General features: G+C 40.9%; 1 protein-coding gene across 1 annotated transcript in view; it reads right to left on the reverse strand.

The window, feature by feature from the left end:
- Nucleotides 1-13,123, reverse strand: part of LRCH1 (leucine rich repeats and calponin homology domain containing 1) — a 243,846-nt gene that overhangs the window by 64,845 nt on the left and 165,878 nt on the right. The window contains exons 8-9 of the mRNA XM_044287241.1: nt 6,738-6,846; nt 3,421-3,530 (exon numbers count right to left, since the gene is read on the reverse strand). Coding sequence (XP_044143176.1) covers nt 3,421-3,530; nt 6,738-6,846 — 219 coding nt within the window. The remainder of the gene's footprint in view (nt 1-3,420; nt 3,531-6,737; nt 6,847-13,123) is intronic.

The raw sequence follows: 13,123 nt of genomic DNA on the forward strand, positions 1-13,123 counted from the left end.
ATCCTCAGTCGAATGGACAGACTGAGCGTACCAACCAAAACCTAGAAACATATTTAAGGTGTTTTGCGTCTGAAAACCAAGAGGTGTGGTCATCATATTTACCGTTAGCCGAGTTTGCCATAAATAATCGCCGTCAGGAATCCACTGGCAAGTCACCATTTCTTGGTGCATACGGTTTTCATCCCCAATTTTGTACTTTCAAAGAGGGGGGGGTCTTCTGGGGTTCCCGAAGAGGAACGGTTTTCTTCATCTCTTTCATCGGTATGGCAGAAGGTGCAAGCTAACTTGAAAAATATGAGTGGTAAATACAAATGCATGGCCGATAAGAAACGGTCGCCAGGTCCGGACCTAGGAGTGAATGACTATCTGTGGTTGTCTACTAGGAATATTAAGTTGAAGGTTCCCTCTTGGAAACTGGGTCCTAGGTTCATTGGTCCTTATAAAATTGTAGCCGTCATTAACCCTGTGGCTTTTCGCCTGGAGCTACCTGAGACTTTTAAGATCCATAACGTCTTCCATAAGTCGTTGCTCAAGAAGTATGTTCCACCTCTAGAACCATCACCGCTGCCACCTCCTCCTGTTGTTGTGGATGGTAATCTGGAGTTTCAAATATCCAGAATTGTTGATTCTCGTCGGGTCCGCCGCTCTCTTCAGTATCTGGTGCATTGGAGGGGTTACGGTCCCAAGGAAAGAATGTGGGTTCCAGCGTCAGAGGTAAACGCCAACAGGTTGATTCAGGCTTTCCATGTCTCTCATCCGGAGAGACTTGGTCCTGAGTGTCCGGAGGCCCCTCGTGAAAGGGGGGGTACTGTCACGAGGGTGTCAAGAGCCACGTCTGACTCCGTTATACCCGGGGTCAGGAAGTCGCAGCGGGTGGCTGCGCGCTCTATGTCTAAAGATCACGGTGTTTCTTAGTGTTTGCTTTCTGTGTTTGCCTTGCTATCCTTTTTGTCTCACTCAGGGATCCGTAGCTTCTCCTCCTCAGCTGTTTCTTGTCTGCCACTCCCAAACTCCTTATATTCTCCTCTCACACTTCTCTTGTTGCCAGTTATAGAGCTTCCTGCCTGGACATCTATGCTGACCCACTGGAGCCGAGAATCTGGTTGTTGTTCCAGAGTGCTACCCTCCGGATCCCTGTTGGGCTTTTGTTGTCTCCTGTTGTTGCCCACCTGGGATTATATGTTTAGTTTGTATTGTCTGTCCTCCCCTTGGTGTTTTCCTTTAGAGCTAGTGGTGCGGACTAGTGTTCCCACCGCCCTGTTCACTATCTAGGGCTCATCCTAGGGAAAGCCAGGGTTTTAGGCACGTGATCGGCGTACGGGTGAGGAACCCGTCTAGGGACGACAGGGCAGCCAGGCGCCAGCCGCAAGGTGAGTCAGGGGTCACCACCTTCCCTCTCACTAGGGCAGGGCCTCCCTCTTTTCCTCCCTCCGTGTCACGTATGTGACAGTTACGCCGATCGTGATAGATTGGCAGAGGGGAGCGGCATAGGAGAACAGTGGAGAGGTGGATTAACTGGGCAGCAGAGTTAAGAATAGGATGAAGGGGTGTGAGGGTGCTAGATGAAAGGTCACAGAGGAGGATGTTGCAGTAGTCCAGGCAGGAGATGACAAGGGCATGCACTAGCATTTTAGTTGACTCAGGGGTGAGGAAGGAGTGAACATGAGAGATGTTCTTGAGTTGAAAGCAGCAGGTGGAGGTAGGGGTTTGGATGTGTGGCTTGAAGGACAGGGCAGAATCAAATGTTATCACCAGGCAGAGGAGCTGTGAGACTGCAGAAAGCGTGGTGAACCGTAGTGGATAGGTCAGGTAGGGGCGCAGAGTGACACGGGGTGAAAGATGAGGAAATCAGTTTTCTCTATGTTGAGTATTGGTAAGCGGGAGGAGAAGAATACAAATAGCTAACAGACATGCAGGGATTATGGATAGCAGGGACATGGCATCTGGGCCAGAGAGATGGAGTATGGAGCTATATGAAGACCATCTTTGGTGGTTAAGAATAGTGGAAATTATTTTCTGAGTTTGTAAAGTTTGAGAAATGTATGCTTAGCATGTAATTATTGGCTTTTATTATATATGTAAGGAGTCCGATGGTGGAGGGGGTATCTGTGCAGGATTAGACAGTGACAATTATGTTTGGCTATCGCTATATTGGGCAGGAAAGGTATTGCCATGCCATTGTCCACCGGAGTTGGCACGTGGTGTGTGTGCCAAGTGACCTACCAGGAAGGCCAGAGGGTGGGCATACATAGCCTCTCATTCGTTGCAATGAGAGGTTGGGCATGATGCTGGTGGGTTCAGGCTTGTCAGTGAGCAGTAGTAGAACAAAGTTGCATGCAACTCAGGGGCAGTCTTTGACAGAGTAGTGCAAAACTAGGGGAGCAGAGTTGTAGAAAGTGGGGAGAGCGTCTGAAATAAAGCAACCCCCACTGCACCCCCTCCAAAGTTGCCTGGGTGAAAACAAGAACTGCACTTCTCTCTACGGAAATCTTATCCTGTGGAGGACGCATAAGGTGAGGCTAAAGGCCCCTTTACCCTGCTAGCTTTAGCAGACGATTGTCGGAAAGGAAGAGTTCCTTCCTGACAATCTCATGCTCGTCAGCGGAGAAGACCACTGCATTTACATGCAGCAATCTCCTCCACAGTAGGGGGGGGGGGGGAGTGATCGGTAATGCCATCGCTCATCCCCATACAGAATCATTTTTTGATGATTTAGAAGACCGCACAAACGATCATATTAACAAGCATTTCAATGCTTGGCCATTGTAAAGACGCCTTTAGTAATGTTGCTTAATTATCGAGCATCCCCGAGTGTGTCTTCACTCTCCTTCCACACCTCCTTTTAAAATGACCTGTGGTGTTATCTGGTCTTACAAGTTGAATGTATTCTCTCCCACTTGAAAAAATAGTTTTTATAATCATGTGTGACCCATAAAAATTATTTTGTGACTTGGAAAGTAACATATGTACACATTTGTCTAATAAATTCTACGTCTCAGGCAGATGGTTACACGGACTATGTATACGTGCTTTATATAGCATATACATGATATGATGTAGAGGCAGTGCCTACACAAGAGCACTTACTAGGCTTTGTTATACAGCAAATGTCTAGATATAGTCTAACATGTCTTCTGTTCCTACGCTTATTTTCTCTGTGTGCTGTAATATATGGATTTATATAGTATTTCAATTAATAAACTAGACATTAATCACTGCATAACAACCTCCAGCTTTTCTGGCAACCACTGAAGCATGAAAGTTTGTCTTCTGCTAAGCTTGCCACAGACAATAAATCCCTCTACTGGTTTAAATGCATAATTAGCATGGCATACACCCTTTGCTATATCACTTTATGCCATTTCAGATCATTTGAATTTATTCCTGGATTTCCCGCTCTTCATCTACAATTTCAGTTACCTGGTTGTAGCTCCTAAATTCAGTGAGGTTGGCATCTGCATCATTTTTATACTGGCATATCGATTGTTCTGACTCGACAGGAGCACTCAAGACATAATTCTGATGATTTTCTACAAAAAAATAAAATAAAGAAATCAAGGATAATATGATGGTAAGAAGTAAGAAGAATATTAGATTTTTTTTTAAAATGGATTTCATGTTAGGCCATTTGCTATTTGTGAAATTAGTGGTTCCATTATGTGAACTACACTTTGCAAAGGCGGCCTGGGCACTCTGAAATGCAAAGCCGCCCCCGGTTGGCAAGTGGGGGCTGATCTGCATATGATTGAAAGCTCTTATCCTGGGCATTCACTGAACAACCAAATGACATACAAGTGTGTGGAGAATGCTTATATCATGTACTGATGGCCATTGCTGGTAGTTTTATTAGTTCAAAGTTAGTGACAAACTCCCTTTAAGTGTAAATTAACAAATAATGGCCCTGACTTACTAATTTGTCTGCTCCAAAATAATCTGTCTAAAAAGTGGTCCAAATTGGTGCATCTAGGAAATCTTCCGACATGCTTGACAAGGGAGCGGGGCTTAGTAAAAGGAGCCTGTCTTTGTGGCAAAGAGGAGGGAACAAAATAGCACCGATATTCTCAACATCTCAATTTAAGCCAACCAATAGCTGTATAGAGAAAAGTGTCTATCCCTCCAGATTTATCATCCAGCCTGGGATAAATCTAGTGCAGATCTAGACGGCAGCTTAAAGGGGTTCTCCGGGAATTAAGAAAATAAAAATACTTAAATATTACTTTATTATAAATATATTCCCAAATAGCTTTCATTAGTTATAATGGCTCGTTTTGTCTAGGGAGCAATCATTAGGAGAAACAAAATGTCCGCTGTCCTATTAGTGCACACAAAACCTGTCCTAGTCACACAAGTTACTTCAGGAGGACAAGTTACTTCACAACACTGAGCTAAAGAGCTGCCTCATCCTCCTCTCTGCTCTGCTTGTCAGGGATTGTGATCCTGAATACAGATGATAAGATCTTTAGCAGATGTGGCTAATAAGAAGCAGCACTTGTATGCAGTCTTCATTACCACAGTCTGTCCTGTCAGTCCTCTCTGTACTTCATGTCTCCTCATGAACTCCATTCCCACAGAGATTCAGATAAATATCATATTAAACTGTATTCAGGATCATAATCCCTGACAAGAGAGGAGGATGAGGCAGTTCTTTAGCTCAGTGTTGTGAAGTAACTTGTCCTGCTGTGTGATTAGGACAGGTTTTGTGTGTACTAACAGGATGGCAGCCATTTTGTTTCTCCTAATGATTGCTCCCTAGACAAAAAGAGCCATTCTAACTAATGAGAGTTATTTGGAAAAATATTTATAATAAAGTAATATTTACGTATTTTCATTTTCTTAATTCCCAGAGAACCCCTTTAAGTCATCTTTACCAAGCCCAATGTGTTCATTTACTTGTGGCATTCTACTGTATTTTGCTATATTTAGCAGATATAATGTATTCAATTACATTTTAAAAGAAAGAAAAGCTCAATTGGATTATGAGGGCCTTAATACAATGGTTTTCAAAATTGCTGAGTTTATTAATTTAAGAATTCATAAAGCAGGAATACAATTCAATTAAATAATCTTTGTTCTGCCCTTATGGTATGAATTATGTGGCCACCTCACCCCAGCTATGCACATGGCAGAAACTGTGTGCGCTGTTGTGGTGGGCGCACTGGCAGACACATGCCACGTGGCTCACAGTGTGACCTGAAGTCTGGGGCTGCGGCAGTAAGCAGGCCTACAAAGGCTCTGAACTAAAGAATTACGAAATCTCAATTGCTACACAGCTGCACAGCTTAAAGGGAACAGTGGTCAAGGACTGCACATGAATGACCCAGGGCCACGTGTTTGAGACCCCTTGTATTTGTTGTACCATTCCTCTGTTATTGCTACTGGAGGTTTATAAAATAATATATAGTAATAATGTTTCAGCAGCTCACTCCTGTCAGGCTTGGATAAGGGGGTGCTCCACTATCTGACAAACCCACTGACAAATAGATTATTGATAATAAAATATAGTGGGCACACCCCCACCTGCAGTGACCAAGCTCCAAGCTGTATTATAAATATTTATTGAATAAATAAAATTAATTAAATATAATAAAACAATAGGATAGTATTTTCAATACATATTAGCAGGGCCCTCGATATAAAAATAATTCATTAATCTGGTCACATATAAAATATATATTAAACATTTCCATGCACTGCACTATTGAATGTCTATAGAGCTCATTCATATAAGTGTCCTTGAAAAAGAAAGTCCTTTGTAAATCCACTGCACTATTTTACATATATAAAGCGTATTCCTATAAGTGTCCTTAAATTAAAGATACTTACTTTGTTTCTTTAAACAAGTTCGTACTACAAAGGACTTTCTTCTTCAAGGACCCTTATATAAATGACCTCTATATACATGCAATAGCGCAGTGCATGGATATTTTTTATATATATTTTATATGTGACCAGATGAATTAATTATTTTATAGTAAGGGCCCTGCTAATATATATGCATTGGAAATTCTATCCTATTGTTATTATATTATATTTATTTGATTATATTTATTCCATTAATTTTAGTGTTTCACTAAATATTTAGGTTTATGAATAAATTGACAACTGGGTGTCACTATTCCCTACACAATCTGACACTGGCCAATAAATGGTGACAGCTGCACACTGAACAGGACAGTGTCAAAGGTGAGTGTTCCTGGTTTTCCTGCCACTGACAAGGAGGCTGGTAACACCCAGTTGTCAAGATAATCATACATTTCTAGAAGGAAAAACAGAGGAACAACACAATGTAGACTTAGGGCTTGTTCACACTAACGTATTTTGCGTTCCGTATACGGACCGTTTTATGCGTTCCGCAGTCGGTCCGTATACGGAACCATTCATTTCAATGGGTCCGCAATGGGTCCGCAAAAAGTCCGTTTTGCGGACAAGAATAGGCATTTCTATAATGGGCCTCCTGTTCCGTTCCGCAAATTGCAGAAGGCACACGGGCGGCATCCGTTTTTTGCGGACCGCAAAAAAAACGGCACGGTCGTGTGAACAAGCCCTTATAAGAAAAGATGATCTAGAGTTTTTAATTCCTTGCAAATGCAAATGTTTACTGAAAAAGAGAGGTGAGATATATCTGCTGGGTAACAAATCTGCACTTTAGTAATACTGGTTAATATTATTAGTAATACTCATTAATAAGTTATTAATCCCCTATAGAATTAACAGATTTGCTGTGCTACACCTTTTACCTTTTATTGAATTATTGAACTGCTGATCTAAATCTTCTTTGGCAAAATTTTCTTCTTCCAAAATATCAGACATTGGTACGCTCGGACTGGCAGAGTCTTCGTCGCAAGGCTGAGATAAAGATGGACATAGATGTATATGTTAAACAATTTCCTGTCTATGCAATTTCGGACAAATGTATGTTCAGACATCATATATAACAGCACCAAACATTTTTATGTGCTTTACTCACACAAAGGACTTAAAGGGGTTGTCTCACTTCATCAAATAAATAAGATTTATCATGTACAGAAAGTTAGTACAATAAAAGTTTTCATCACATTATACACTGCTAGTTTCCAGGGGTTATGTCCACCCTGTAATCCAGCAGTGGTGGCCGTGCTTGCACACTATGGGAAAAGGTACCGGCCTCTCTTGTGGCCGGGACTGTGGGAGTGGGCATAGGCTAGCACTTTTCCCTCTAACAACATAGACCACTTGTATCCAGTGGTTATGTCCACCGCTGCAGCGCAGATACAAGATGGCTGAGATTGGAGCTGCTGCCCATGTATGCCTATGCATGCTCCAACAGTCCTGGCCACCAGAGAGGCCGTCTCTTTTTCCTATAGTATGCAAGGACGACCACCACTACTGGATTGCAGGGTGGACATAACCCCTGCAAATGAGCAGTGTATGAATCAAGCCAGCAAAGAAGGCAATATGGAAAATCAGAATACATTAGTAAGTGCCTTGTATTAACTTTGTCTACATGATAAATGTCATCTTCTTAGGTGAGACAACCCCTTTAAAGTACAATCTGGAAATTCTTGTTAGGCCTCATGCACACGACCGTTGTTGTGTTACGTTCCGCAAAATGGGGTTCCGTTGTTCCGTGATCCGTTTCCAGTTTTTGTTTCCGTGTGTCTTCCTTTATTTTTGGAGGACCACCAGACATAAAGGAAGGTAAAAAAAAGTCTAAGACAGGCTTGCCATGCAAATGACAGGAATAAAACGGATGCGGACGCGGATGACAATCTTGTGTGCCTCCGTGTTTTTTAGCGGTCCCATTGACTTGAATGGGTCCGCAAACCGTTTTCCACGGACAAGAATAGGACAGGTTATATTTTTTTGACGGACTGGAACCACGGATCACGGACGCGGATGGCAAACGGTGCACTATCCGCATTTTCAACGGCTCCATAGAAATGAATGGGTCCGCATCTGAAACGCTAAAATCAGTGGAACGGACGCGAAGACAAACAACGGTCGTGTGCATGAGGCCTTATGTAGAGAGCTGTGGAGCAGGGGAATCAGTAGCTGACTTTTGAATGCTCATCCTCCAGCACCCACTACAGTCAATTTTTATAGGAAGCCAACTGACATCTTAATGTTTTGGGAATAAAAAGTAAACTTCTGTACTTCTCCTTCGTCTAGCCTCCCTGCCCCACAGGCAGAGTGAATAAGACCTTACTAATAGGATTTCCAGTGAAAAGATAATGATGATAATAATAATAATAATAATAATAATAATACTCTTTAACACCTTCTACCCCTGGCTAGTTTTTTGCCTTCCTGCCCACGGCATTTTTTTTAATCTGACATGTGTCACTTTATGTGGTAATAACTTTGGGACACTTTTACTTATCCAAGCCATTATGAGACTGCTTTCTTGTGACACATTGTACTTCACGAGAGTCATAAATTTGAGTCAAAATCCCACATTTTCCCAAAATTTTGAAAAATTCACAATTTTCAAAATTCCAATTTCTCTGCTTTTAAAACATAAAATATTTATTACTTAACATTCCCCATATGTCTACTTTATGTTGGCATCAGTTTGTAAATGTCATTTTATTTTTTTAGGACGTTAGAAGGTTTAGAATTTTAGAAGCAATTCTTAACATTTTCCAAAACCCACTTTTTAAGGATCAGTTCAGGTCTGAAGTCACTTTGTGAGGCTTACATAGTAGAAAGAAACCCATCATAAATCACCAATTTTTAGAAACTAAACCCTCAAGTTACTCAAAACTGACTTTACAAAGTTTGTTAACCAATTTGTTAGGCGTTCCCTAAGAATTAAAGGAAAATTTAGATGAAATTTCAAAATTTTCCATTTTAATCAATTTTTTTATCATTTTATTCAACACATCAAGGGTTAACAGCCAAACAAAACTCAATATCTATTAACCTGATTATGCAGTTTACAGAAACACGCCACATGTGCAGGTAAACTGCTGTATGGGCACACAGCAGAGCGCAGAAGAAAAGTAGCTCCATATGGTTTTCGGAAGGCAGATTTTGCTGGATTGGTTTTTAGACACCATGTCCCATTTGAAGCCCCCCTGATGCCTACAGTAGAAACTCCCAAAAAGTGACTTAATTTTGGAAACTATGGGATAAGGTGATAGTTTTATTGGTATTATTTTTGGGTACATATGATTTTTGATCTCTCTATATTACATTTTTTGTGAGGCAAAGTAACCAAAAAAATTGCTGTTCTGGCACAGTTTTCATATTTTTATTTTTTTCAACAATATTCATCTGACAGGTTAGATCATGTGCTATTTTCATAGAGCAGGTTGTTACAGACACAATGATATCTTTGTTTCAGTTTTACATAATAAATCATTTTTGGAAAAAAAATCTTTTTTCTGTCTCCATTTTCTGAACGACATATTTTTTTTATCAATTTTTTTTAGATTTCTGCCAGTCTTGGAAGAGTTGATGTTTTTATTGGTAACATTTTTGGGTACATATGATTTTTTTTATCATTTATTATTACAACCTTATGGGGCCAGGTGACCAAAAAATTGGTTGTTTTTATTTATTTTTACAGCGTTCATCTGTCATGTGATATTTTTATAGAGCAGGTTGTTATGGATGTGGTATACCTAATATGTATACTTTTTCTTATTTATTTAAGTTGTACACAATAAAATCATTTTTGAAACCAAAAAAATGATGTTTTAGTGTCTCCATAGTCTGAGAGCCATAATTTTTTTATTTTTTGGCCGATTGTCTTATAGGGTTTCTACCACTTTGATTTCACATAATTAGGTGTCAGACACTAGCGATCCACTAGTGTCTGCTCTGCCAAACTATCCTGCTATAATAGCTTTTGGGGCAGCCGTTTACCTAAAAAAAGAACTTATATTGATATGTTAATGACCCTCTAGGTGCTATGGGGGCATCATTAGCACCTAGAGGATCGGTCTACCTTCTTAAGATGCCGCCGCCCAGCGCCTCCCTCCAGCCCGCCCATCTGCTTCAGAATGCATCAAACGGACGACTTCACGCGCATGCGCCGTGCGCGGCTGTATTCGGCGCATGCGCAGTGAATGTCCGACCGCTTCCCTGCTCAGACATCTCCCCTGCGCCGATGGAGCGGATCGCTAGTGTCTGACACCTAATTATGTGAAATCAAAGTGGTAGAAACCCTTTAAGTAGGGTCTAATTTATGCGGGATGAGGTGACAGTTTGATTGGTTCTTTTTGGGGGGGGGGGGGGCATATGCCTTTTTGATCTCTTGGTGTTGCACTTTTTGTGATGTAAGGTGACAAAAATAGCTTTTTTTGGCACAGTTCCTATATTTTTTTTATGGTGTTTATTTAACAGCGTATATTATGTGATATATTTACAGAGTCGGTCGTTACGGACGTGAAAATACCATATGTGTGTTTTTTCCTTTTTTTATTATAAAATCAGGGGAAAGGATGTTGTTTTTTTTACTTGAAACTTTCTTTTTTATTATTAAAAACCCTTTTTTTTTTTTTTTTTTTACTTTTCTTTTTTACTTTATTTCTGTACCTGTCTGGGACTTCAACTTTTGGGGGTCTGATCCCCTCTGCAATGCATTACAATACATCTGTATTGTAATGCATTGCCTGTTAGTGTATTACAATGAATAATACACTAACAGGTTACCTAGGAGACCCAGCCTGCCCAGCAAGGCATTGGGCAGTCTCTGCAAGGCCTCAGGCTGCCTTCTCACCCATCGGGTTCCCGTCCCGATGGGATCCCCCACTGACCGCAAACCCCTTCTATGCCACGATCAGTGCTGACCGCGGCATAGAAGGGGTTAATCCGCCAGCATCGGCTTTTACCGCGATGCCAGCGGATACCAGTGACTGCAACCAGTGACCAATCCGGTGCCCGCCCGATCACCATGACATAATAGTACGTCAAATTGCAGCAAATCACCTGCAGCCATGACGTACTATTATGTCATATGTCAGGAAGTGGTTAATGAAGCTCTTGATTGAGATAATATATTACTAAATAAAGATATGATTAGGAGAAGAAGTGTGAGGGAGTGTTTAGGGAGGACTCCTCTTCGTACCTTCTTAGGCTGCCCTTGCACAATGCAGTCCAGCTGCCAAATCCCCATGTGGATTACTGCTAATTGAAAGCCTGTAATTAGCATAAGGGTCCTATGGCTGAACTGCTCTATGTACAGGTACCCTTAGGGCTCATGCACACATCCATTTTTTTTGCAGATCCATGTGGCCGTTCCTCAAATTATAGAGCATGTCCTATTCTTGTCTGTATTGCAGATGAGAATAGCCCTTTCTACTGATGGGAGTAAGAAAAATATGGAATGCATAAGGAAGGTTTCTGACTGAAATCCGGACACGTGCGCACGCTTCCTCTGCAAGTTTTTTCAGAGTAATATGTTCACTGAGGCTGAAAAGCTGGGTCCACTTGTAAAAAGAAATGAGATGCCCAAAAGGAAAAAATAATCACCTGGGTAAGGCTTGTGCTAGGAGGGCCCCTACCTCCAAAACACATCAGTCATCCACAAATTCACCAAATAACAAGCAGTATCCAACTTACAAACAAAATCCCAATGGTGACGTCATAAAAGTCCATATCAGGTCCAAATGTATACAAGATATATTCCACGTGGAACACACTAACGGAGGAGAGTCTGGTGTCTTCACACGCTGATACGAAGGGAGGACGCTGTGTATCCTAGAACCTGAAAACTCAAAAAACACTCAGAGAATATGAGGGCCTGGAATATCTAAATGAACAATTATTAAACAATAAATATTTTATGTTGTTCTCAGAATCATATCATAATGTCATATTCTCATATTACACCAGAGGAAAAAAGTCTAACTTTAAGCCAAAAATCCTACAAATATACATTAAAATTACAACTTTCATTTGATCCCCTAGGGTTCCATGACTCCATTGTAAAGATCCAGAATACCTCTCTTTGGAGGAGCTGCTTTGTAATTTGTACATATTAAATCATGGTTTCGCTATGTGGATGACGTGTCCGTCCTATGGCCTGGCTCCAGGTCAGAATTGGATACATTAGTTCAGTTTCTGAACAATTGTCATAAATTCACAGAATTTAGAGGCTGATCCCTGTATCATGCATTATTTAGATGTGGAAATTATAATAATGATGACCTAATGTTATCTATTACCTTAAACTCCAAAACAAGGAAGGGGGGCACAACCTGCTTGGAGCCCCTGCTTTTGTGCCCCTTGGGGTGGTTCAGTCTGACAATGCGGCCCCTAAGATAAGAAAACCGTGTGCACCTCTGCTCTAAAGGCACTGATAAAAATATTCTGATGCGACTACATAGTCCTTGTGCTTGTCAGACCTTTATGGGGACTTAAAGGACAATTCTCGAGAGCTTGCAGAATATGCAGTGACTATGAGGAACATCATTTACAAATGAGTAAAGCAGTGGATAAATTTACACAACATGGTCAACAACATAAATGGGGCAGGTAGGTTTACAGTAGGGCCTACAGGAGATAGTAGGGTCTCCAGATGCTGGGAGAAATGTGATCGCTGTTAGAAAGAAGACTCAGCTAAGTAGATCTCTGTTTATCTCTACCTTTCATTTTCATGCTAATATGATCAAAGGCCTATTGGGGTATTCTTACAGGATTCGACATCTGGTCCAATATTTAAAGAACCTCCAAGGTTTATATACTGGAAGGTGAAGTCATTAACAAATCAGCTAATTAGAGATTATTTTACACCAGAAAAGAAATCCAAACAGATCTTTTTGAACGCTTCGAAAACGGGTACAGAACTGCTCCTCTATAAAATGGAGAATAGCAAAGGTACTGAAATGGCAGTGAAAGGTTGTTACACATGTAATACCCCCCTAAAAAGTGACTTACATGCAGAAATGTCCCTGAGGGAAAACTTATATCAGATTGACATTGCGCCGGAGAAGGACAATACTGGAAGAGGTCCACAGATCAAAGAAAAAATTACGAAGTAACTCGTTACAGAGTTAGTATGGCTGAAAAAAGACATAAATCTAGGTATTCTGGATTTTTACAATGGGGATTAAATGAAAGCTATAATTGAAGGGTTCTTGGCATAAAGACAGTATTCTTGGTGTCTATTGTGTAATATACGAATATGACATTATAT

This window comes from Bufo gargarizans, chromosome 3 (genome assembly GCF_014858855.1).
Source record: "Bufo gargarizans isolate SCDJY-AF-19 chromosome 3, ASM1485885v1, whole genome shotgun sequence".
In the NCBI taxonomy this organism is placed as follows: domain Eukaryota; kingdom Metazoa; phylum Chordata; class Amphibia; order Anura; family Bufonidae; genus Bufo; species Bufo gargarizans.